The sequence below is a fragment of the Neopsephotus bourkii genome, unplaced genomic scaffold (assembly GCF_033783945.1).
Source record: "Neopsephotus bourkii isolate Nb327-2 ecotype Australia unplaced genomic scaffold, CSIRO-AGI_Nbou_v1 NB_1807, whole genome shotgun sequence".
NCBI lineage: Eukaryota > Metazoa > Chordata > Aves > Psittaciformes > Psittacidae > Neopsephotus > Neopsephotus bourkii.
Genome location: NW_026902280.1, coordinates 45740 through 68098, shown reverse-complemented (window position 1 = coordinate 68098; position 22359 = coordinate 45740). Strand labels below are relative to the sequence as shown.

Here is a 22359-nt window from a genome sequence, read left to right as displayed (position 1 = left end):
AACAGCAGCGGGGACCCCCCGGACAGGAACCATGGGGCTGTGGAACGGAACCAGGACCCGGGTTGGTCACCGATGCTGGGCGCGCGCCTCCTGTGAGCGCAGCCAAAGCTCCTTGCAGCCAAGCCAAGCCTTTGCCGTAGTCATGGGCTCTGGGGAAGCCGAATCCCACCTCCCGATGGCTGCTGCCGCCTTCATCCCGTGCCTGTCCGGGGGGGTCCTTAAGAGCAAAGGGATCAGGGCCGGCAGCGATTCAGCCTTCACCCCACGCGTGGGTCTAGAGCCCTTCCCACGCAGCTCGCTGTCAGGCTGGCTCGAGCAGGCACGGCCACTCCGTGTCCCGTGCCCGGCTGCAGGAGCCCCTCATTGCTGGGGGCTCCACAGCCCCAGGAGCTCGGCTGCTCCTGCTCTGCCTTCACTCTGCTTAAAAACCCAATGCGAAGCCAAAGAGGAAGCGGCTGCAGCTGAAGCGAACCCTTTACATTGCTCAGCACAGGGGGATACCCCGAGACCCCCCATTCTGGGGGGGATAACAGCAACATTGCCCCCTCCACAACGGGGCCTCTCTGATGCTGAGAACACCCCCACCTCGATGGGTCCCCACCCCCCCATATTCAGACCCAGCCCCACCCCAATGTTTTTCACTGCTCAGCCCCATCCCCGTATTGATAGGGGTGCCCCATTTGGGGGGGTCAATGTTAGGGACACCCCATTCTCACCAGGACATGTGGGACCCCCGCGGGGGGGCACTGAGGGAGGGGCTATGCCTGGATGCTGCTCTTGGTGCTGAAAGCCAGGTAATAAACCAGGAGGCCGATGGTGGCCGCCACCACCTCGGTTGACACCCAGGGACCGTTCCATGCACCCTATAGAAACGTGGGGGGGTGGTGTCACTGCAGGTCCGCACCCCCCCAAAACCTAACCACCCCCAGTGCCCCATCAAACACCATCCTCAAAACACACCCCAAAACACCCTCCCCTTTAAGGTCACCCAAGCCCCCTCCAACACACCCAAATCACCCCAGTTTCAGCCCAAACACCCATGGACTCCCCCATATCCACAAGAAAACCCCCTTCACCAGCCGCACAGGACCCCCCCAACTCACCCTATGGTCCACATTGACAGTGAAGAGGGGCCGCACTCGGGACACATCCTCGTTGTTGCGCTGAGCCTAAAGGGGGGGGGGAGGAAAGGGGTTCAGAGCCGGTTTGGGGACACCCATCACCCCCCTATCTCCGGGGGGGGGCCATGGGGGGGTCCCCACCTTCCGCAGGGCGCTGTAGGACTCCTCATCGAAGAACTTCACCTCGTAGGTGCCCGACTGGGCGCTGCGGTGCTCCAGGCTCCACGACACCTATGGGGGGGGGGTGCAGTGAGCGCTGACCCCATAGACCCCCCCCCTAGCGCCCTATGGGGACCCCGGGTTCACCTGGTAGCGCCCCACATCCTGCCCGCGGGTGACGGGGAACTGCTTCCCGTTGACATCGGCGTAGAGAGCCACGTTCTGCGGGGGGGGAACGGGACCGGAGTGAGGAGGGGGCGAACCGGGAGCCCCTCCATTGACGCACATCGCGGGGGGGAGGGGGCCTCACCTGGGCGCCGTTCTTGCAGGCCAAAGAGATCTCCACCACGAAGACGCTCTCGGAAGAGATGACGGCGTCCGAGGTGGTGTAGTACGAGGGCACGATCGTGGGCTCCGGGCACGGCTCCGCTGCGGCGGGGGACAACGGGAGCCGGTGAGCACCGGGACCAGGACCGCCGGCACCGCCCCCGCAACCCCTCCATAGGGCCCCAGTGCACCGGGATCCCCCTCCGCCCCTTACAGGCCCAGGGACCCCCCCATAGGCTTCCGGTACCCCCGGACCTTCCCCCGTACCCGCGGCACCGAGCGCCAGCAGCAGCAGCACCGCCAGCACCGCCATGCCTACTATCCGCCCTCACGGTCGAGCCGCGGACCAATCAGCACCGCCCGCCACCGCCTCCCTACCAATCAGCGTCAGGGAGGCGGGCCGCCGAGAGCCCTGCGGCCAATGGGGAGCGAGCTTTAAGGTTCGCGGGTGCCTATACCGCGAGAGACGTGGCCCGAGCGCCGTGACGGGCGGGGCCGAGAGTTGCGCATGCGCGATGGCGCTGACTACCGGATAAAATGGGGGCTGCGACTTATGTGGTGCGGGAAAAGGCCGCGCCCCGGCGCATGCGCAGAGAGGCACCGTTGCGCGTTCCCATGGCAACAGCTACCGGCTTCGGGGCCGGCCTCTCTTGGACGTTTTTGCTCGGTTTTCACCCCAAAACGGGCTCGAAGCGGAGCCGCGGAGCCGGCTCCAAGCCCGGGTGCCACCGGCACAAAATGGCGGCCGCGACTTGTGTAGCGCTGCCGGCGGCATGAGGGAGGGCTCCGGGGTCTCGCAGGAAGTCTCGCGAGATTTCGTACCGCCACCGCCCTGTCGCTTGGCGGTGCCGAGGTCTCGCGAGAGCGGCTAGGCGGCATCAGCGATGGCGGCGGCGCTGCGGGCAGCGCGGCGGCTCCCGGTCCTTGTCCCAGTCCCGGTCCCGCGGTGGCCACGCCCGGTGAGTGCGGGGGGAGCCGCGGGGGGACGCACGGCGGGAAGGGCTCGGCCTCGCGGCGGGGGCCCGGGGGGGGGGAAGGGGGGGCGGTGGATGCTGCGCTCTGATTGGCCGGTTTGCGGATGGAGATGTGTGGGCGGAATGCGGCGGTCTGATTGGGCGGAACCGCGGCGATTGGCGGGCGTAACTGTCAAGCGGATTGGGTTCTGATTGGCTGCCGCTGTGGAGCTCTCCGTGGTGCTGAATGCTGATTGGCTGTGCCCTCAGTGAATGGGCGCGTAGGGGCAGCGGCTTCCGCACTGATTGGCTGATGTTTCTAGGGGAGGTTGGGCCATGTGCCTGACCTGGGGGGGTCCTGGGTCGCTGGGGGGGGCGAAAGCTCCCGGTTGTGACCTCTTAGTCCCCCCTCAGGCTTGGATTTCCCATGATGCTGAGCGGCGCCACCTCCCACCTGTAAGTGCCTTGTCTGGGGGGGGGACCGTGCCCACCCCCGGCCCCCCAGGGCCCTCTAACACTTGGGGTGGATCACAGAGACCTTGGGGTGCGCCCTTGTGGTGGGATGGAGGGGACCCTTCAAGGCCACCCTGTTCCCTTCTGGGGATGGGGTGGGTTTGGGGGCCCCCCTTTGGCCTCTCTGGGGCACAGCAAGGAGCTGTGACCCCTATTTTGGGGTGGGGGCTTCACTGAGGGGGCTCCGAGCGGCTCCTGCTGAGGTGCTCGGGGCCCACGGGGGGGGCTGCACGTTGTTCTTGCTGTGTGTGTGTTCTGGGGGGGCTCCGTTCCCCCCACATCCCCTCCCTGTGTGCCGGCACCGTGAATTAACTGCCCCCGTTTCTCCCGCACGCCACGGCCGCCTGCCCCCGCAGCAGCCCAGCATCGTGAGTATGGCCAGAACAGGGTGGGGGGGACCCCAAGAGCATGGAGGGGGGGTGTGCATGCATGCATGGGTCTGCATGAGGGGGGGTTCTCCAGGCAGAGGACTGGGGGGAGATGTGGCGGTAAAGAGGAGGGGGTCATGGGGACTGGGACACCTGGGTCCTCACGCCCCGGTGTCCCCACAGCCGCCCCCTGCCAAGTACGGCGGCCGCCACACAGTGACTCTGATCCCGGGCGATGGCATCGGCCCTGAACTGATGCTTCACGTCAAGGAAGTCTTCAGGTGGGTGCCCCCCCCTTTCCCGTCCTCCCCCCATGGAGGAGACAGGTGTCATGGCTGCCGCTGCCCCCAGGCACACCTGTGTGCCCGTGGACTTCGAGGAGGTGCGTGTGGGCGCGGAGGCGCCGGAGGCCGACGTGCACAACGCCATCATGGCCATCCGCCGCAACGGCGTCGCCATCAAGGGTGAGTGTGAGGTTGGGGATCCCCCCCCCAGCACCTCTGGGGACCTCCTGACCCCCGGCTCCATCCCCTCCCCAGGGAACATTGAGACCAACCACAACCTCCCGCCCAGCCACAAGTCCCGGAACAACCTCATTCGGTGAGAGCTGAGGGATGCGGGGGGGTGTTGGGGGGGGGGAACCACGGAGCCTGACCCGGGTGTTGTGGTGGGGCAGGACCAGCCTGGACCTTTACGCCAACGTGATCCACTGCCAGAGCCTGCCCGGGGTGGAGACGCGGCACCGGGACATAGACATCCTCATCGTGCGGGAGAACACTGAGGGCGAGTACAGCAGCCTGGAGCACGAGGTGACTCCAGCCCCATGGGGGCACTGCCATGGCCGCACCCCCATGGCTCTGAACACGCCCATCTCTAGCCAAGCCCCCCTCAGCCCCCTTAGGCTCTGCCTTCCGCCCCCGAAGCCCCATCCCCCTGTCCTGATGCCCCCTCCTCCGCCGCAGAGCGTGGCCGGGGTGGTGGAGAGCCTCAAGATCATCACTGCCGGGCGCTCGCGCCGCATCGCTCACTACGCCTTTGGCCTGGCCCGCGCCGCCAAGCGCCGCTCCGTCACCGCCGTGCACAAGGCCAACATCATGTACGTGTGTGGGGATGGGGGGCAAAGGGGGGCTCTGGAGCCCATTGAACCCATCCCATCCACAGGAAGCTGGGGGACGGGCTCTTCCTGCAGTGCTGCAAGGAGGTAGCGGCAGAATACCCAGAGATCAGCTTCCAGAGCATGATCGTGGACAACACCACCATGCAGGTAGGACTCTGCTCCCACTGCCCCCTGCGCTGCCTCCAGTGCCCCCCCCAACGCTGACTGCTCTGCTCCCCCCCCCCAGCTGGTGTCGCGCCCGCAGCAGTTCGACGTGATGGTGATGCCCAACCTCTATGGGAACATCGTCAATAACGTCTGCGCGGGGCTCGTGGGAGGCCCTGGCCTCGTCCCTGGGGCCAACTATGGGCACGACTACGCTGTGTTCGAGACTGTGGGTCATGGGGGCAATGGGGGGAGGCCCTGGTGGGAGGTGAGTGGGGGTCTGCCCCTCAACCCCCATTATCCCATTGCCCGCAGGCGACGCGGAACACGGGCAAGAGCATCGCCAACCGCAACATCGCCAACCCCACGGCGGCGCTGCTCGCTGCCTGCATGATGCTGGACCACCTCAGGTGGGCGGGGCTTCGACTGCGGGGGGCTACTGGGGCATGTGTTTGGGGGCGTGGCTTCCTGATGGGGGCGTGGCACCCTTTCAGGCTGCACAGCTATGCCACTGCTATCCGCCAGGCCGTACTCGCCTCATTGGACGATCCACGGGTAAGCCCCACCCTCCCCCACCAATCCCCGCCCTCGCGTTGGTGTGGCAGCACCACCAAGCCCCGCCCATCGCCTGGCTCCGCCCCCAGACGCACACTCCCGACATCGGGGGACAGGGCACAACCTCGGGTGCCGTCCAGAGCATCATCTCCCACCTCTCCCGCGCCTGATTGGTTGAGCAGGACCACGCCCACACCACGAGACCACACCCCTAATAAACCCCCTTGGAGCTGCCTTCCCGCACGTTTATTGGCTGCGGGGCGGGGCTGTGGGCGGGGCTAGGAGCAGAGCCAGGGGTGGCGCAGGCACTGGGCAGCCGTGGCGCGCCGCGCCGGCTCGAAGGCCAGCATGGGCCGCAGGAAGCGGGCGAAGGCGGCGGCCGCCCCCCGGGACCACTCGTACTTCTCCTGCAGCACCGCCCGCAGCCCCCAGGGCCGCAGGTGCCGGATGTGCCGCAGCTCCCCTGGGGAGGGGGGGGCCGGAGCGTCAGGGCCGTGGGCATCGCCGTAGCCCCCCCTGCTCCATGAGGCTCCCCAGCCCCGCCCCGCGCGATTGGCAACACCCTCAAGGCCCCGCCCCTAACGGTCCCTCCGTCTTTAGCTCCTCCCCTACCCTAACCCTGTTTCTTAGCTCCGCCTCCTCGCTTAGCCCCTCCCAGACACTTTAGCCCCGCCCCTGGTCCCACCCTTCCCTCTGTAGCCCCTTCCACCCTCCTTGGGCCCGCCCCTCACCGCGCCGGTTGAAGAACTCGCGGGAGAAGCGCCCCCCCAGCGCCACGTGACGCGGGATCTCCCCCAGCAGCTCGATCACGTGGGCAATGTGGTCTGGTGGGGAGAAGGGGGTTGGAGCTCCGCCCACTACATTCAGCCACACCCCCAGAGGCCCCGCCCCTTCTCCAGGCCCCGCCTACCCTCGTCCCTGCTGTAGTCCTCCCCTGAATGGGGCTCGAACAGGTAGTCCCCTGTGGCCAGCTCGAAGGCCTGGGGGGGACAAAGCGGGGTTGTGAGGGGCTGTGGGGCCTGCTATGGGGCAGGCCATGGGGCAGGGCTCCTCACCATGCAGGCGGTGCTCCAGATGTCAGCGGGGGGCCCATAGCCGGCCCCCAGTAGCACCTCCAGCGCCCGGTACTGCCGCGTCTGGATGTCCTCGGTGAAGTGGCGGTGCTGGAGGGGGCCGCAGTTCACCCCTTACCCACAGGGCCCCCCCCTGCCCACCCCAGCTCTTCCCAAGGTGCCCCTAAACAAATGGGGGGGCACCCAGTCCCCCCTCCCACTGACCCCCATTGCCCCCTCACCACCCAGCAGCCGTTGCCCAGGTCAGCAATCTTGATGCGCAGCCGGGGGGCGCAGCGGGGGTCCAGGGGGTTCTCCTGCCCCCCCAGGAGCCCCCCACCTGCGGGGTAGCAGCAGGGACATCAGCGGGGGCACCTCAAGAGCCCCTTGACCCCCATTGATGCCCCCCAAGACCCCAATATCCACCCCTACCTCCCCCCCATGTACCCTTCGGTGCCCCTACATTCCCACCCCCCCTCCACTCTACTCACCAAGGGGGGCGGGGGGCCCCCCCGAGCCCCCCGAGATGAGGGAGCTGGATGTGGGGGTGAGGAGGGAGTCGGAAGCAGAGCTGGGGCTGGGGGGGCGCCGGGCCAGGGGCCCCCCCGAGGTGCAGGAGCCCCCCGAGAGGCCGTCGCTGGAGCCGCCGGCCGGGAGCGTGTGAACCCCTGAGGAGGAGGCGCCGCTGGGGGGGCTGCCCCCCCCCTCCTCGTGGTCCGGGGCTGCAGCTTCTGTAGGGGGTGGTGGGAGAGAGACCCCTGAGGCTCCCCCCAAACCTAATGGGGAATGAGGGGTCCCCATACCCCCCCCCCCATAATGGCCTCATGGAGCAAACGCCAGCGACACCCTCAGACCCTCACGGAGCCCCCCCCATAGCTCCCCAGGGAGGCCCAAACCGTTCTATGGGGCTCTCCCCCCCGCACTGACCGCTCTCACCGCCGCCCCCTGGCGACGCTCCCGGCTCCCGCAGCCGCTCCAGGTCCTGCAGGCACTGGGCCAGGCGCTGGCCCTGCCGCCGCCGCTGCCGCCGCCGCCGGCGCCGCTGGGCCCGGGAGAGGCGCTCCTGGGGCGGGGATGCGCGGGGAGCACCCGTGTGCAAGGAGCAGTGAGAGGGGTGCAGGGGGGGCACCCGTGTGCAAGGAGCAGTGAGAGGGGTGCAGGGGGGGCACCCGTGTGCAAGGAGCAGTGAGAGGGGTGCATGGGGCACACGCGTGTGCAAGGAGCAGTGTGAGGGGTATGCAGGGCACACGTATGTGACACTCACGGGTCCATCCTGTGGTGCGGAGCTCACTGCAAAGAGTACCGGCGGGGGGGGTGTCAGTGTCAGAGGGGTCCCCCATGGCCAACCCATTGCACCGGAGGGGGTTTGGGGGTACCTGCGCTTTGGGGAGCCTCCCCCCCACGGGCCCATCGCGCCGCCTCGGCCGCCAGCTGCCTCACGAAGGGCTCCCCCACTCGCAGCAGCACATTCTCAGGCTTGATGTCGGTGTGGATGATGTTGCACTTGGTGTGGAGATAGTCCAAGCCCTCCAGCACCTGCGCCCCAACACAATGGGGGTCCCCACGGGGCTCGAGGGGGGGGGTGGGGTCCCCACCTGGGTCTGGGGATGTGGGGGGATGTAAAGGGGATTTGAGGGGGACATACGGGGAGAAATGGGGGGGATAAGGGGTGATGTGGGACCCCCTCACCTGCCTCACAATGCTCTTGACGCAGGGCAGGGGCAGCCCCTGGTAGTTGGATTTGATGATCCAGCGCAGGAGCTGGTGGCCCAGGACCTCCAGCACCATGCACACGTCTTGGAGGGGGGTCAAGGAGTGTGTGGCTGCCTGAGACCCCCCCCATGGGGTGAACACTGGGGGTGTCCTCCCCTAACCCCCCCCCCAGCAGGATACGGACACCGTTGACCCCCGAGATCTTGAAGTCATCGATGAGCTGCACAATGTTCTCCCTCTTCGGGTCACTGGGGTCCGAGTCACGGACCTGGGGGGGCAATGGGGGAGGTGGATGGACCCGGGGGGGGGTCTGAGGGTCCCATTTGGGGGTCCCGGCCTCACTCACACATTTGAGCAGCTTGATCTCATCCAGCGCCGTCTCCGTGTACTGTGGCGCGCTCTTCACCACCTTCAGTGCCACGAACCGCTTGCGCCTATGGGGGGGGGGGACAGAGGGATTGAGGGGACTCCCCCTTAACACGCCCCCCTTTGGGGGTTCCCCCCTTTGGGCACTCACCGGACGTCCCAGCAGAGCCACACGGTGGAGAAGTGCCCCCACCCCAACTTCCGTACCACGTGGTAGCGCCCATTGAAGAGGTCCCCGATGCGCACGGGGTAATACCCACCTATGGGGGGTTATGGGGGGGGTTGATCACCTTGGGTGCTGTCCCCCTAAGCACCCTTCCCCCGCATGGGGCACCTCCACCTTTGCAGTAATCACGGGGGTCCTCCTGCTCCCCTTCATCCAAGCCCAGCAACCCCTCAGAGAGCAGGGGCAGGGGGTGGGGGGGCTCCGGTGATGCGTCCTCAGGGGGGGTCGGGGTCCTGGAGGGGGGAAGCACAACAGGAACCCAAACTCCAGCTCCCTGCATCCCTCCCCCGGGGTCTCCTCAGTGGTCTCCCCCATGCTGGAGGGGGGGGAGGGGGGGGCACAGGGTGATACCACAGTGGGAATGGGGGGAACGGCCCACGCTGCAGCCGGGGGGTGGGGGGGGGAGGAATGAGGCCTCCTGGGACATCACCCCCTCAAAATAGAACTGACCTCAGGGCCGCGCGGTTAAAAATAGCCACGGCGGGGGGAGGGGTGGCCCCGGATCGTGCCCCCCCCCCCAGTGGGCCTTTGATGTCTCCCGTGTGCCCCCCCCGGGACACAGAGACCCCCCCCAATAGCTGGCTGTCACTGAGGGTCACAGACGGCTGTGGGGGTGTCGGGATCTGCTGCCCCCCACCCCCCGAACCCCGCACCCCCCCTCACCGTGGCACCGGTTTCCGCTTCTTGTCCTTTTTGCGCTTTTTTTTCCTCTTCTCTGGATGGGGGGGGGGGGCATGATCAGCGCCCCCCCCCCCCAACAGCCCCACAATGACCCCGTGTTCCCTCCTCCGCGGCCCCAGGAGCCACCTTCTCTCATCAGAGCCCCCCCGAATGCGGCCCCCATGTGCCAGAACCCCCCCTTCCCCTCCCCCCCTCAATAACCCCACGACCCCCTTTTACCCCCCCCTCCGCCCCCCCATTGCTCCTCATGACTCCCCCCAGTCCCAAGACTCCACTTTCCCCCCAGGACCCCCCCTGAGACTCGCCCCCCCCCCAACCACCCCCAACCCCCCTCATGATCCCCTCACCCCCCCCCCCCCCTTCCCGTTATCCCCAGCTCCCCACCGGTCCTCGCGCCCGTCGCCGCCCCCCCGCGCAGCTCCATGCCGCTCTCGCCCGCTCTGCTCGTGCCTCTGCGCCTCCACGCCCCGCTAACGGTGGCCCCGCCCACTGACCAATAGGAAGCCACACCCGGACCCGAGGCCACGCCCCTTTTCCCGTCCACCGGTCGCCATGGAGACGGCACCGCGCAGGACCTGGCGCCCTTACCTCGTTCTTCTCGGCGCCTCAATGGGATTGGAAACGACTTTTAACGGCACCGAATCTCCATCCAACCCCCAACCCGGCTCTTTACGGCGCCTATCGCCGCCCTACAGCGACCCCCGGAGCCCGGCCTCCGCCTCCCGGCCCCCTGGGCCCCGAACCGGCGGCGCTGAGCGCGGGCCGGGAGCTGACGGGAGCCTCAGCAGGACCTGGCCTCCCACCGTCCTCGCGCTCCGGAAGTGACGCTTCCGCCTGCGCTCTCGCTTCACCCCGATTGGCTCCCGCCGCCATGACACAATCAGAGCGCGACGTGTAACCATGGCAATGGCGCCGTAAACACCCGATGGGAGTGGGACACCCCAAGGCTAGCCCCAAGGCAAAAGAAGGGGGTGAGGAGGCCCAAAACACCCCGGGGGGTAAAGGGCATCACCCCTATGGAAGCACCCCGCAAAGGGGCTGGAAGGAGCCAGCACCGACTCCCCCCAAGCCCCTGGACACCCCCCCAACCCACCCCCCCCGCGCGCTGGGGAAGAGGCAGAGACAGGGTCGGGGGGGCTGCTGGGCATCAGTTTAATAACAGGGCGCAATGGGGGAGGGGGAGCAGCACCCCTATCCCCACAGCCTCCCCCTCCCCTGGGGCTGGGGGGGGAGCACGGGATGCTCTGGGAGGAGGCGGGGGGGGGACAGAGATGGGGACCCCCCCCCCCACAGCAAAAGCCCATTGGGAAAGAAAGGGGAGACCCTAAACCAATAGGACTCCCCCCACCCCATTCCATCCCCCCACCTTCCTTCCAGCTCTAATATGGGGGGGCGACTTCCGTCCCCCCCACTTCAGCAGAGCCAAGGCTCATCCCGCGGCGTCCAGCGCTGTGTCCCCCTCCCTGGTGGAAAGGGGGGGGGAGGTTGTTGTCTGTGTGACCCCCCCACAGTAAAACGCCTCCCCCCCACCTAGAGGTCCCTTGGGGGGGGGGCAGGGGGGTTGGGGATGCAGTCCGGGGGTTCAATATCAACTCTTGTCGGTGGGGGGGTCTCTGTGGCGGGAGGTCTTCATGGTCTCCAGGTACTCCTGCTGGGATACAGCAAGTACTGACGCCAGGATCTCGTCGTCCTCCCAGTCGTTGAGGCCTGGGGGGGGTGTATATAGGTTACTATGGGGGACACACACACAGCACGACCCCCCCCCCCCGGGCATTGTCCCCAGAGTGGTAATGGGAGGGGGGGGGCAGAGCTTGGTACCCCCAAAGTGAAAAAAGAGGCTCTGAGGCATCTTCCCGCTCTCCAAAGTGCAGCAAATGAGGGTAAATCCCCACCTAAAAAGAGTTTCTCCCCCTGCAAAAATCCACAGTTGAACCCCCAAAAGCACACTTTGACCACCCCCAAACCACAACCCCCACAAAGTGAGATGTACCCCAGTAAAGAAATCTCTAGACACCCCTAAGCCTAAAGCACCTCCCAGTAAGAACATCTACTGCCCTGTAACTGCAACTTCCCCCCCAGTTTGGGTGCCCCCAGCTCACCGAAGGCAGTGGGGGACATCTGCTGCATAATGGCGCGGCATTCCAGCGCGGGATACAGGGACACCAGCGGGGGGGTGGCCCTGCCCCCCCCCGCCCCCAGCTGGCTGCTGGTCCCTGGAGCATGGGGAGAAAGGGTCAGACACCAGCCCCAGGACCCCCACCCCATAGAGCCCCAGCACCCCCTGGTGAGGTCCCAGTTTGAGATGCCGAGCACCCAGTTTAGGCTGCCTAGCAGAGCTCAGCACCAAATTTGAGCCCCCCAACACATTCTAGCACCCAGTTTGAGTCCACCAGCACCCCACAGTACCCACGTTGGGCTCCCTAGCACCTCTTAGCACCCAGTTTGAGTCCCCCAGGACCCCACAGCACCCTAGAGTGCCGGCTTTGAGACCCACCTGGGGCACAGGGCGATGGGGGTTTGCCAGCAGGGGGTGCTCCGGGTGAAGGGGGCTTGGGGCCGGGCGCCTCGGGGTGCAGACCGGGGTGCTCAGGCGATGGGGCTGCGCTGCGCGGCCGGGGCGAGCGCCCGCTCCACTCCTCCAGGCCGCTGGCGGCCGCTGCCGTGGCCGAGCTGCACGTGGCGCTGGCCTTGCGGGGCTGCGGGGACACGGGCACGCATGAGACCTCCCATGCAGTGATGGGGGCGCATGGGGGGCTAGCAGGGACACCCACCTGGCGCGCCTGCTTCTCCTGGTCGCGCAGCCACTGCAGGTAGGACTCGCGGGCCACTTGCTCCTCGATGGCCTCGTTGGTGGCCTCCCAGTCCGTTGCCCGCTTCTTGTCCTCCAGCATCTGCTGCTCGATCCACGACTCCTCCGAGGTCTTGATGGCGCTCTTCATCAGGGACTGCTCTGCCAGCTGGGGGCGGGGCCACGATGGGGCACGCCTCCTGGCAGAGGCCACGCCCCCAGCTCCACCCCATGCACGCTCTACAGCCTTAAGCCCCCTTGCGCGCACCATCAAACTAAACCACACCCCCTTTGCATATGGCCTAGTCACTCCCTCCATGCAGGTGCAGGGGTGGGGCCCTGATTGACCACGCCCACACGTTTAGACCACGCCCATTTGACACCCTGCCCCCCACCAAATAAGGCCGGTTCCACGCGGCCACACCCACACGGGGGGGGGGGGGGCCGCAGGACCCATAGAGCACCCCTGCCCCATGGCAATGGGGGGCCTGGGTGATCCCTGGCTTGAAGGAGGAGACCCCCCCACCCCATCACACCGAGGTCCCAGTTCCCCCGGCTCCACTGACCCCTGGTTTGAAGGAGGGCAGCCCCAGCCCCACGCCAATGGTGGCCTTGTTGGGGTTGACGACGGAGTTGTAGTGGATGTTGCGGTGGTAACTGACCCGGATGGGCTCGTCCTCGTTGTGCTGAATCCCGTGGAAGGTGTTGATGGGCTCTGTGGGGCACCCCATCAGCACATGGACACCCCAGCCGCACAGGGGCACCCCCACACCACCCTTGGGGACCCCTTGGCCTGTGGGGCCCACTCCCTAGCAGTAGGGCCATCCCCAATCACCTGAGGCCCCTCTAGCAGCACCCTGGGGACCCCACATAAGCCCCATTGGGGCCACACGAGAACACTGCATCTCCCTATGACCCCACAAGTTCCCCCCGTTATACCTTGAGGACCACAGAGACACCCCAGGAAGCCCCCCGGCCCCCCCATCCTCACTCCATCTATTCATAAAGCACCTTGGGACCCCCAGGACACCCCAAGGCCACCCTGGAGAAGCCCAGGAGCACCCTCCCAGCTCCTCATGGACCCCGGTGCCCACTGTCCGCAGGGCCCCGTGGGGCAGACGCACCAGTGCCGTACTGGTAGACCTCGACGGGGCGGTTGTACATCTCGGCCATGGCCTGCATCTCAATGTGGTTACCATGGCACGTGCTCTTGCGCTTGCGATTGATGTAGGTGGTGAAATCCTCTGTCACGTAGTTGGAGAAGTAGTCGGCGTTCTTCATCTACCCAAAAGGGAGGACACGGGGAGGGTCAGGGAACAGCAAGGGACTTGTGGGGCAGCCCCATGGCGGCAAAGGGACACTGGGAGGGGGTGGTGTGGAGCATGAGGTTATCCTGAGCCAGTGGGGGAGCCCTGGGGCCATCAGGGACATTGGGAAGCACTAAAGAGGAAGGGAGCAGAGCAGCCCAACTGCCTCCCGGTGCTCCCTGCACCATCCCAGTGCCCCCCAGTACCCCTCAATCCCTTCCTGTTCTCCCCAGTATATCCTCACACACTCAAGAGCCCCTCACCAGATAGTCCATGCAGTGCTTGCGCACCACCTCGTGCATGTCCTGGTCTCCGTAGACCTGATCGGCTGATGGGGGCACAAAGGGGGCGGCATCAGCTGCTGCCCACAGCAGCAGGGTGCAAAAGGAGGAGAGGGAACGCATGGGGACGGGGGGCGCGGGGCTCACCCACGGCCCGGAACAAGCAGGCTCCATCCTCCTTCATGCGCTTGATGATGAAGCCTTTCTTCTCCCGTAGTGCCTTCTCGAACCGGTGCTCCTGCTGGAGACAGAGCCGGGCTCGGTGCCGGGGCACCACGGACCCCCCGGGGGCACAGGGAAGCCTTCAATGCATGACGAGGATGGGGAGGAGGGAGGCACATGGACCCTGGGGAGCCCCAATCACCCCCTGCTGTCCCCGACCCCTTCAGCCCCCCCCCGGTGCCCCCCGCACCTGCTCGGCCGTGGCCGGGTCCAGCTCCACCCTCCCGGCCTCGTACTCGTCTTCGCTGTTGTAACCGCCTCCCGCCTCGTCGGGACCGGGGCTGCCACCGGGGCCCAAGCCCAGCGCCAGCCCCACGGGGCCGCCGCAGCCGGGGCCTCCTCCGCCAGGCCCCGCGCTGGGGCCGGCCCCTCCTCGCCGCCGCCTCTTGCTGTGCCCGGGGCCGCCTCCTCCGCCGCCGCCGCCGGGCCCGCGGGGCTCGGGCAGCCCCAGCGCGGCCGCGTCCAACCCGAGCAGCGCCGCGGGGCCATCCCCAGGGCCGGGGCCGCCTCCAACGGGGCCTCCGGGGCCGGCGGGAGGGGGGGATCCGGCGGCGGGAAGCCCGGCCCAGCCCCGCAGCGGCGGGGGCGGCGAGGCCCGGGGCCGCGGCCCCCCCACCCCGCCAGGGCCTCCGGGCTCGCCAACGCCGCCGGGGCCGCGCTCGGGGCCTCCGTCCGCACCGCGCTCGGGGCCGGCGTCCGGGCCCGAATCAGCGTCTCCGTCGGGCGCAGGAACCGGCTTCTTCTTCGGGAGGATCGTCATGGCGGGGCGCGCATGGGGGGGGGGCTCGGACCCCCCCGGGGCGGCGGCGCGCGCGGAGCGGTCGGGGCGCGGGGCGCAGCCGCCACCGGGCCCGTGTCAACATCAACAGCGACGCCCTCTGACCCCGCGCCGCGCTTCCGCCTCGCCCGCCGTTCGGGCTCCCATTGGCTGAAGCCGCCACCACCGCGTTCTCATTGGTTGGAAGCCGGGGAGGAAGTCCCGCCCGACTGGAGAATGGAGAGGAGAGCGGAGGGGGAAAGAGGCGGGACAGGCGTTGCCCTGGAGACGGCGCGGCTGCGTGAGGATTGGGTTAGGGGAGCAGAGGGGGAGGGACGAGGAGGGGAGGGAGTGAGTGCTGATTGGGTGGAGCTCTGGGAGGTGGAGGGGGGGTCAACGAGAGCGGGCTCTGATTGGCCTGCGGAATAAGAGGCGTGGCTTAAGGGAGAGGACGGGCGACGGTTGGCTCCCTGCGGAGGCGGGAGTTGGTGAAGGACAGGGTGCTGATTGGGCGGTGCCGCCGGTGGAGCTAACGCTGATTGGGCAACGGGGGGAAGGCGGGACTCGAGGGCAGAGCAGGCTCTCATTGGCTGCCGCGCCACCAATTTCAACACACTAGTGATAGGTGGGATTAGTGTGAAGCTCCCAACGCCGATTGGTCTGAGGGAGGGTTAACCCTCCCATTGGCCACATCAGGCGACCTAATTTCCCACTGGCTGAGGAGCGCCAGAGCCGAAGGACACGCCCTCTCCACTGGCTCCGCCCAATCAAATGTCAGTCTCCATCAGGCCACGCCCCCGGTCCCACCACACCTCTCTGCAGAGACCCGGGGCTCCAATCTCAGTTCCTTTATTAACACCCATCGCACAGCCGCAATTATTGGGGGAGCCCCCCAGGGGGGACCCAGGGGTCTGGCCCCACATCCCTGAGCTCATGGGGGGCCCAACACAAGCCACAGGACACCCCTGAAGTCCCTGGAGGATGCCAACACCCCATCCCCCAGTGCTGCCCCATGGGGGGGGGATCTGGCACCCAGGTGTTGTAGAGGGGACCCTTTGGCAGCCATGCTCAGTGGCTCTTGTGACGGGGCCGGTCGAGGGCTCTCTGCGCAGCAGCGAGGTGGCGGCAGGAGTCGGCCAGGAGGGCACAGGGCACCAGCACCCACACCCCGTTCAGTCCCACGAAGTAGCCCCAGAAGTAGAAGGGCCGGGGATCACTGTGGCTCCAGCCAGCCAGCGCCTCCGTGGCAAAGTACAGCACGTCGCCATAGAGCTGCCCTGTGTGTGGGAGGGAGACGCGGTTGGGGATAGGAGGGTGGCTCTTGGGACATGGGGGGGGTGGTCCTGGGCGTACCAAGGGAGACAAGGAGCTGCAGGATGTAGCGGGCCGGGTGGCGGCGCAGGAGGGCGAGGAAGGTGAGGAAGCTGAGGGGTCCCCAGGCCCAGGCTGTCACTGTCTCCATGGCAACCGTGAAGTCATCGCTCCTGGAAGGAGGGAACAGACAGAGCAGGATGAGCCGGCCCCCACGGACACCCCCTCCCCACCCAGCCCCTGCCCCTACTCACGTCATGTACCGGCTGTCAGCTTTGGCATACTCCTTCCCTGCGGGCAGTGTGGGGTTAGTGCGTCCCACACCCCTCCAGGACCCCCAACCCCATCCCATGGCCAGGGAACCCCATACCCATACATTGATCCCCCCAAAGGGCACCCAGCCCCGGATCCCCCCCCATTGCCGTGCCCCGTCCCGGTGCTCACAGACGTCGGCCAGCAGCCCGGTGGTGCGGGGCAGGTCCCGGTGCCGGAAGCTGAAGAACCCCTCGAGCACTCCATGGATCCCGGTGCACATGAGGAACCAGCCCAGCGCCAGGCGGTGGGCGAGGCTCCGAGAAGCCCCGCCCCTCGCCCCGCCCAGCAGCCAACCAAGCGCCAGCAGCCCCGCCGCGGCCACGCCCACCAAGCCCGCGCACTGCCATCCAGGGAGCTCAGCGGCGACGTAACCCGGCAACGGCAGCGAGCGTGGCCAATAGGGGTGCGCCGTCGTTGTCGTCATGGCAACACCGCGCCGGTCACCGGTGCGCTGGGAAGGGAAGGCGGAAGTCGGGTGTGGGAGCGGGAACCGGCACCGCACCGCCCAGCACCGGCCCGGTCTTCTCCCCGCACGCCCCCACTGGCCCCAGCACCGGCCCGGTCCCTCCAGCGCCGCTCCAGTGGCCCCCACGCCGCGGCCCCGACTCACGCGTGCTCCCGCCCTCACCTCAGCCGCTCCGCGCCGCTCTCCGCCAGACCCGCTGCGCTCCGCTCCCTCCGCCGCGCCCGCACCGCCCCCAGCCAATGGCAGCTCGCTGCAGCCGGCCTGGCCAATAGCGGCGAGCACCGCCCGCGGCCTCTGCCCTCTGATTGGCTAACCCCTCTGCTGGGGAGATGTGGGGCCAGGGGGAGGAGTGGGATTGGTGATAGGGCGGTGCTTAGTTTAGGGGAGGGGTTCAGCGGGGAGGCGTGGGCTTCGCTCCGGGGGCGGGGCTTATGTCCATAGAGGCTCTCCCCATGCTCTCTATAGGACCTGGCCGCTGCCCGCTCTATAGGGCCCTGCGGCCCCCCATTGGAGTCTATAGGCTCCCTCCCATGGGCCCTATAGACCTCCCCTTGGCTGTACAGGAGCTGCATGGGCCTGCCCTGCAAGGATATAAGAGGGCCCACATAGAACTCCCACCAGCGACACAGAGAGAGAGCTGGGGCACATACAGATGCCTTCAGGGGTGCATATACCCCCCAAGGGGCCATAGGTGCCCTGTACATCCAGCCGACACTGTGTAAGTGACCGAACCCCGTTCCGAAGGTGCATAGGATGTAAGAGAACCCCTTTGCCCCCCCTGCCCATAGGAAGGTATAGGATCCACATGGGACCACACAAGCAGGGAGAACCCCCCTGAAGAAGGAGCCAGGCAGGTCAATGAATGGCAGCAGGTCCCTTGTATTGAACCCATCTGTGCCCCCCGACCCCAGCCAGTCCCTGCTCCCGTGGAGGGGGGGGCATGCGATGGGGGCCCCCCAAAGCGGCTGCTCGCCAGGAGCAGCCGGGGGGGGGCCAGGGTTGGGGGGGGTCATGGAGCGGGTCAAAGGGGAGGGGGTCACACCAGGGTGCCAGGGGGCTGTGGGTCCGGGGGGGGTGGAGGGGGGGCGGGCACAGGGGGGGGGTCCCCTGATGCCCTGGGGGGGGGGGGACACAGAAAAAGTAAAATAAAAAGGAGGAAAAAAGAGGGAAAAGAAGAGAAGAAAAACAGGAATTAGCCCCCCTGAAATAGCCCCGGACCCCTCCGCATCCCCCCCCACCCAGGGACAGGGACCGGCCCCAGAACCCAAGAGCTCAGCACAGAGAAGAAAGGGGGGGGGCATGAGAGACCCCCCCAGAAAGGGACAATGGAGGAGGGTTGGGGAATGGGGCAGGGACCCCTGAAATGGGTTGGTCTGGGGGAGGGTCGGGTCTGGGGTAGTGATGGGGGGGCCATAGGGGTTGTTTGAAGTGGTTTGAGGAGTCCCCAGTTTGGGGACATTCAGGATGGGGCTGGGGGGAGCAAGTGGAGGACAACCAGGCGCTATTGATGCCACCCCCAAAAACGGGGCCCAATTCACCTTGGACAGCCCCGATGGGGGGGGCACCCAATAGACACCCCCAAAGGACGGAGGAGGGGGCACCCAATGGGTCCCCAACACCTATTCCCCCCTCCCTGCTATGGGTGGGAGGGGTCCCCAAATCACCCCCCCCTTAGAACAGGGGGGCCCGGTACCCACGGGGGTGGCCGTACCTGGGCGCCAGGGCCCCGGCGTAGCTGAGCGAGTGGGGAAGGCCGGGAGGGGGGGGGTCTCTGCGGCGTGGGGGGGCCCACGCCGGGCCGGGGGGGGGCATCAGGCGGGGGGGGGTCCCCGTGTGCCGCAGGTACCAGTCCCGCAGCCCCTCCAGCGCCAACCACTTCTGGCTGCGGCGCTGCTCTGCCGAGGTGGGGGGCACGGGTTGGGGGGGGGCGGCACTGTCGGGGTGGGGGGCTCCCCCCCCGCTGCCCCCCCAGTCAATCAAGGCCTCGGAGCTGTTGCTGCGGCGGGTGCGGGGCGCCTGGGCAGGGGGGGGTGGCGCTGGGGGCCCCCCCAGCTGCGAGTCCTGGCTGCCTGACCAGGGCCGGGGGGGCAGCCCAGGGGCCTCAGGGCTGGGGAAGCAACACGACAGTGAGAGACACCCCCGGACCCTCCCCCTTACACAAGTGCCCCATAGATGCCCCATATGGCCCCGGAGAGCTCTTAAATTATCCTATAGCTCTCCTAAATTACTCTACAGACCCCTTAAATTGCCCCACAGACCCCCCAAATTACCCCATAACCCCCCAATTGCCCCATAGCCCCCCCCATGACCTATCCTCGCTACCCAGGGGCACCCACCGGCACAGTGGGTGCCCGCGGGCGCAGGGGCTCCGTGCCAGCACCGGGGTGGCCGGGACGCTGCGGCCCTCGAAGCTGGATGCGCTGCGAGGCAGGGTCCGTGCTGGGCTGCGTGGGGGCACAGCGTCGCATCAGTGGGGCGATGGGGACCCCGCAATGGGTTCTGTGGGGTTCTATGGGGGGGGCACACACGTACCTGGCGGGGCTGGCGAGGGAGCTGCGGCGCCCATCGGGGGCCCAGGGGAGCCGGCGCTCGGGGCTGCCGGGACTGGCTCGGGGTGGTGAGGGGCGGCTGGGGGCCACTGGGGCGGGCTTTGGGGTGGGCAGGGCCCCTGGGGAGAGGGGACAGCGGTGAGACACAGGCAGGCCCCCAGAGAGGCTACAATTGCCCCATGCCCCCAGTCCATCACTCACCATTCTCCAGCATGGGCAGCTCACAGAGGGACCCGTTCTCATCTGGGGAGGTTGAAGAGGGGGGAATCAGTGTCAATGGAGACCCTCCGAAACTTACCCCCCCCCAATACTCTGTGCCCCCTGCCCTGTGCTTTGGGTACCCCCAGCTCCTCTCCATGGGTCTGGAGCCCCCCATGTCCCCCTCTGGTTCTATGGGCACCCCCCCAGCTGCTCCCTCCCTCCCCGGTCCCCCCGCACCGTTGCCGGGTCCCAGCTGCGCCCGGAGCTGCCGCAGCCTCTGCGCCGCCTCCGCCTGCAGCCGCTGCCGCCGCCGGCGCTGCTCGGGGGCGAGCCCCGGGGCCGCCGCCAAGCGCCGCGCGGCCTCCACCACCTGCACCTGCAGCGCCACCTCCCGGCGGGCCGAGCGCGGCGCCTGCGGGGACGGGGACAGGAGCAGGGGTACCCCGGGACACGGGGTGGGATGGGGACAGGGGCAGCAATGGGGACACCATGGCACAGACACGGCAAAGGACAGGGACAGCAATGGGGACACAGTGAGCAGAGGGCAGGGACACCATGGCACAGACACGGCAAAGGACAGGGACAGCAATGGGGACACAGTGAGCAGAGGGCAGGGACACCATGGCACAGACACGGCAAAGGACAGGGACAGCAATGGGGACACAGTGAGCAGAGGGCAGGGACACCATGGCACAGACACGGCAAAGGACAGGGACAGCAATGGGGACACAGTGAGCAGAGGGCAGGGACACCATGGCACAGACACGGCAAAGGACAGGGACAGCAATGGGGACACAGTGAGCAGAGGGCAGGGACACCATGGCACAGACACGGCAAAGGACAGGGACAGCAATGGGGACACAGTGAGCAGAGGGCAGGGACACCATGGCACAGACACGGCAAAGGACAGGGACAGCAATGGGGACACAGTGAGCAGAGGGCAGGGACACCATGGCACAGACACGGCAAAGGACAGGGACAGCAATGGGGACACAGTGAGCAGAGGGCAGGGACACCATGGCACAGACACGGCAAAGGACAGGGACAGCAATGGGGACACAGTGAGCACAGCGTACGAACACCATGGCACAGACACAACACCAAAGGACAAGGACAGCACAGGGATAGCGGGGACAGGGGCAGCAAGGGATAAGGTCAGGGACACGGACATCAGAAAACAGGAATATCAGAGGATAGGGACAGGGGCAACGTGGGGTAGGGACCATAAACAGTGACAGGGATATTGATACCAAGGGGAAAGAACAGCGTGGGACAAAGACACAACAGGAACACCAGCACAGACAGGGACAGTGTGGGATGGGGACAGGGCAGCAAGAGGGACAAGGTCAGCATGGGACAGGGATGAGGATTGTGCCAGGGATAGGGTCAGGAACACCAGGAGACAAAGACAGTGCGAGAGAGGGATGGGGCCACCAAAGGATCGGGACAGAGTGGGACAGGAACCTGTGGGAGCCAAGACGCGTCCCCCGCAGTGGGGGGGCACAGTTTGGCCTTCCCCCCTCTCCCCCCATTGAACCCTCACTTACCTCAGGGAGGGGGCCCCGGGGGAGGGCCCGGCGGCGGGGGGGGGGGGCCTGCGGCCGCTCCCCAGGCTCCAGCGGGTACTCGGGGGGAAGCTTCCCCGTCAGCTCCTGTGCACAGGGGGGGCCATGGGGGGTGGGAAGGGAAGGGGGGGGCTCATTGGGGGGGGTCAGGAGGGGACGGTGGGACAGGAAGGTGCCAATGAGGAGGGGCTGGGAGGGAACTTGGGGGGGGACTGGGAGGGGATGGGGGCTGTCAGGAAGCTGGGGGGGGTGAGGGGTGCAATGGGGGGTGACGTGGGGCTGATGCGGAGCGGATGGAGTGCAAGGGGGGGGCAATGCGGGGGTCCCGGGGGGGTCACTCACGGCCTCCTGCAGGCAGAGGCGCCGCAGCTCCCGCAGGCGCAACCCCAGTGCCTGGCGCAGCCCCCGCTGCCGCTCCCGCAGCTCCTGCAGCCGCCCTGCGACAGGGCCTGCACCGGGACCAGCATCAGCATCGGCACCGGGACACTGCCACAGCACCGGCACTGGGACAGCACCAGCACCAGGACACTGCCACAGCACCGGCACTGGGACTGGCACCGGGACAGCACCGGCACCAGGACACTGCCACAGCACCGGCACTGGGAGAGCACCGGGACAGCACCGGCACACTGCCACAGCACCAGCATCGGCACCAGGACACTACCACAGCACCGGCACTGGGAGAGCACCGGCACCGGGACACTGCCACAGCACCAGCACCGGCACCGGGACAGCACCGGCACCAGGGCACTGCCACAGCACCGGCACTGGGACAACACCGGCACCGGGATAGCACCAGTACCGTGACACCGCATCAGCACCGGCACTGAGACCAGCACCGGGACACCGCATCAGCAGTGGTGCAGGTACCAGCATGGGCACCGGGGTCAGAGGTACGAGGACAAGTAGCACCGGTGCAGGGGTCAAGGGTCACCATGGGTAACCGGAACACAGGTCAGGGCCATGGTGTCAGGTCAGAGATCAAGGGGCACCAGGGGCAGGGGTCACGATGACCACAGGTCAGGGTCCCCACAAGCAACCAGGGGTCAAGGGCACTCGGGGTCACCACGAGACACCAGGGGTCAGAGGTCACGTACCTGTGGGGCTGTGGGTGCCGGGGGGCAGGATGTGACCCCTCAGCTCCATCCCATGGGGGGGTCTGGGGCCCCCGCCCCCGTGCTGCTGCAGGGGTCAGAGTTCGGGGGTCAGGGGTCAGCACCATGTCCCTGCTCCTTTTCCTCCACTTCCGCCTCTGGCCCCTCCCCCGCCCCCAGCGCCCCTCAATGACCCCAAAAAGGCCCC

General features: G+C 67.4%; 5 protein-coding genes across 12 annotated transcripts; 1 reads left to right on the top strand and 4 right to left on the bottom strand.

Annotated features, from left to right (window-relative positions):
• Positions 1 to 697: 697 nt before the first annotated feature.
• On the bottom strand, positions 698 to 9748 carry LOC133206552 (translocon-associated protein subunit delta-like). 6 transcript variants are annotated; one of them, XM_061342617.1, is made up of 20 exons: positions 9680 to 9748; positions 9278 to 9329; positions 8729 to 8847; positions 8540 to 8648; positions 8369 to 8456; positions 8203 to 8290; positions 7999 to 8105; positions 7686 to 7845; positions 7574 to 7599; positions 7237 to 7372; positions 6801 to 7040; positions 6552 to 6649; positions 6313 to 6420; positions 6168 to 6237; positions 5989 to 6081; positions 1591 to 1709; positions 1428 to 1502; positions 1263 to 1352; positions 1104 to 1169; positions 698 to 863 (listed from the first exon to the last, which is right to left on the bottom strand). In XM_061342617.1, the coding sequence occupies exons 1-20, from the start codon at positions 9717 to 9719 to the stop codon at positions 759 to 761; spliced, it is 1989 nt and encodes a 662-aa protein (XP_061198601.1). In that variant the 5' UTR covers positions 9720 to 9748; the 3' UTR covers positions 698 to 758. The 6 variants fall into 6 exon arrangements, with proteins under 6 accessions (XP_061198601.1, XP_061198602.1, XP_061198603.1 ...); XM_061342618.1 differs by having other exon boundaries at positions 7686 to 7812; XM_061342619.1 differs by having other exon boundaries at positions 7686 to 7785.
• LOC133206553 (isocitrate dehydrogenase [NAD] subunit gamma, mitochondrial-like) lies at positions 2438 to 5481 on the top strand. Its single transcript, XM_061342624.1, has 12 exons — positions 2438 to 2566; positions 2975 to 3016; positions 3625 to 3722; positions 3793 to 3905; positions 3981 to 4041; positions 4118 to 4250; positions 4404 to 4537; positions 4603 to 4705; positions 4785 to 4931; positions 5018 to 5112; positions 5197 to 5257; positions 5347 to 5481. The coding sequence occupies exons 1-12, from the start codon at positions 2492 to 2494 to the stop codon at positions 5425 to 5427; spliced, it is 1143 nt and encodes a 380-aa protein (XP_061198608.1). The 5' UTR covers positions 2438 to 2491; the 3' UTR covers positions 5428 to 5481.
• A 918-nt stretch (positions 9749 to 10666) lies between the features above and the next one.
• OTUD5 (OTU deubiquitinase 5) lies at positions 10667 to 14669 on the bottom strand. Of its 3 annotated transcripts, XM_061342605.1 has the most exons (9): positions 14084 to 14669; positions 13819 to 13912; positions 13654 to 13718; positions 13208 to 13364; positions 12650 to 12798; positions 12067 to 12252; positions 11790 to 11991; positions 11395 to 11508; positions 10667 to 11002 (listed from the first exon to the last, which is right to left on the bottom strand). In XM_061342605.1, exons 1-9 carry the CDS (start codon positions 14651 to 14653, stop codon positions 10884 to 10886), a joined length of 1656 nt encoding a protein of 551 aa, XP_061198589.1. In that variant the 5' UTR covers positions 14654 to 14669; the 3' UTR covers positions 10667 to 10883. The 3 variants fall into 3 exon arrangements, with proteins under 3 accessions (XP_061198589.1, XP_061198588.1, XP_061198587.1); XM_061342604.1 differs by having other exon boundaries at positions 11790 to 12252; positions 13819 to 13909; positions 14084 to 14415; XM_061342603.1 differs by having other exon boundaries at positions 11790 to 12252; positions 14084 to 14414.
• Positions 14670 to 15522: 853 nt separating this feature from the next.
• On the bottom strand, positions 15523 to 16783 carry EBP (EBP cholestenol delta-isomerase). The gene is made up of 4 exons (XM_061342612.1): positions 16406 to 16783; positions 16216 to 16252; positions 16004 to 16134; positions 15523 to 15927 (listed from the first exon to the last, which is right to left on the bottom strand). The coding sequence occupies exons 1-4, from the start codon at positions 16698 to 16700 to the stop codon at positions 15719 to 15721; spliced, it is 672 nt and encodes a 223-aa protein (XP_061198596.1). The 5' UTR covers positions 16701 to 16783; the 3' UTR covers positions 15523 to 15718.
• Positions 16784 to 17601: 818 nt separating this feature from the next.
• Positions 17602 to 22228, bottom strand: CCDC120 (coiled-coil domain containing 120). Its single transcript, XM_061342616.1, has 9 exons — positions 22155 to 22228; positions 21400 to 21506; positions 21040 to 21144; positions 19730 to 19904; positions 19493 to 19534; positions 19275 to 19410; positions 19079 to 19186; positions 18454 to 18849; positions 17602 to 17857 (listed from the first exon to the last, which is right to left on the bottom strand). Exons 1-9 carry the CDS (start codon positions 22201 to 22203, stop codon positions 17779 to 17781), a joined length of 1197 nt encoding a protein of 398 aa, XP_061198600.1. The 5' UTR covers positions 22204 to 22228; the 3' UTR covers positions 17602 to 17778.
• Between the last annotated feature and the right edge of the window lie 131 nt (positions 22229 to 22359).

Coding starts and splice junctions, on each gene's coding strand:
- LOC133206553 (XM_061342624.1), top strand. CDS start 2,492: ATGGCGGCGGCGCTGCGGGCAGCGCGGCGGCTCCCGGTCCTTGTCCCA. Junction 3,723..3,792: donor CACGTCAAGGAAGTCTTCAG/GTGGGTGCCCCC, acceptor CGCTGCCCCCAG/GCACACCTGTGTGCCCGTGG. Junction 5,113..5,196: donor ATGATGCTGGACCACCTCAG/GTGGGCGGGGCT, acceptor GCACCCTTTCAG/GCTGCACAGCTATGCCACTG.
- LOC133206552 (XM_061342617.1), bottom strand. CDS start 9,719: ATGGAGCTGCGCGGGGGGGCGGCGACGGGCGCGAGGACCG. Junction 8,649..8,728: donor CCCCCGTGATTACTGCAAAG/GTGGAGGTGCCC, acceptor AACCCCCCATAG/GTGGGTATTACCCCGTGCGC. Junction 1,503..1,590: donor CCTGCAAGAACGGCGCCCAG/GTGAGGCCCCCT, acceptor CCCCCCCCGCAG/AACGTGGCTCTCTACGCCGA.
- OTUD5 (XM_061342605.1), bottom strand. CDS start 14,653: ATGACGATCCTCCCGAAGAAGAAGCCGGTTCCTGCGCCCGACGGAGAC. Junction 13,913..14,083: donor ACCCGGCCACGGCCGAGCAG/GTGCGGGGGGCA, acceptor CTCTGTCTCCAG/CAGGAGCACCGGTTCGAGAA. Junction 12,253..12,649: donor TGCCCTCCTTCAAACCAGGG/GTCAGTGGAGCC, acceptor CCCCGCCCCCAG/CTGGCAGAGCAGTCCCTGAT.
- EBP (XM_061342612.1), bottom strand. CDS start 16,700: ATGACGACAACGACGGCGCACCCCTATTGGCCACGCTCGCTGCCGTTG. Junction 16,253..16,405: donor CGGGCTGCTGGCCGACGTCT/GTGAGCACCGGG, acceptor CACTGCCCGCAG/GGAAGGAGTATGCCAAAGCT. Junction 16,135..16,215: donor GCTGACAGCCGGTACATGAC/GTGAGTAGGGGC, acceptor CCCTCCTTCCAG/GAGCGATGACTTCACGGTTG.
- CCDC120 (XM_061342616.1), bottom strand. CDS start 22,203: ATGGAGCTGAGGGGTCACATCCTGCCCCCCGGCACCCACAGCCCCACA. Junction 19,905..21,039: donor CCCGGGGCCCCCTCCCTGAG/GTAAGTGAGGGT, acceptor CCGTCCCCGCAG/GCGCCGCGCTCGGCCCGCCG. Junction 19,411..19,492: donor GCTGCCCATGCTGGAGAATG/GTGAGTGATGGA, acceptor CCCTCTCCCCAG/GGGCCCTGCCCACCCCAAAG.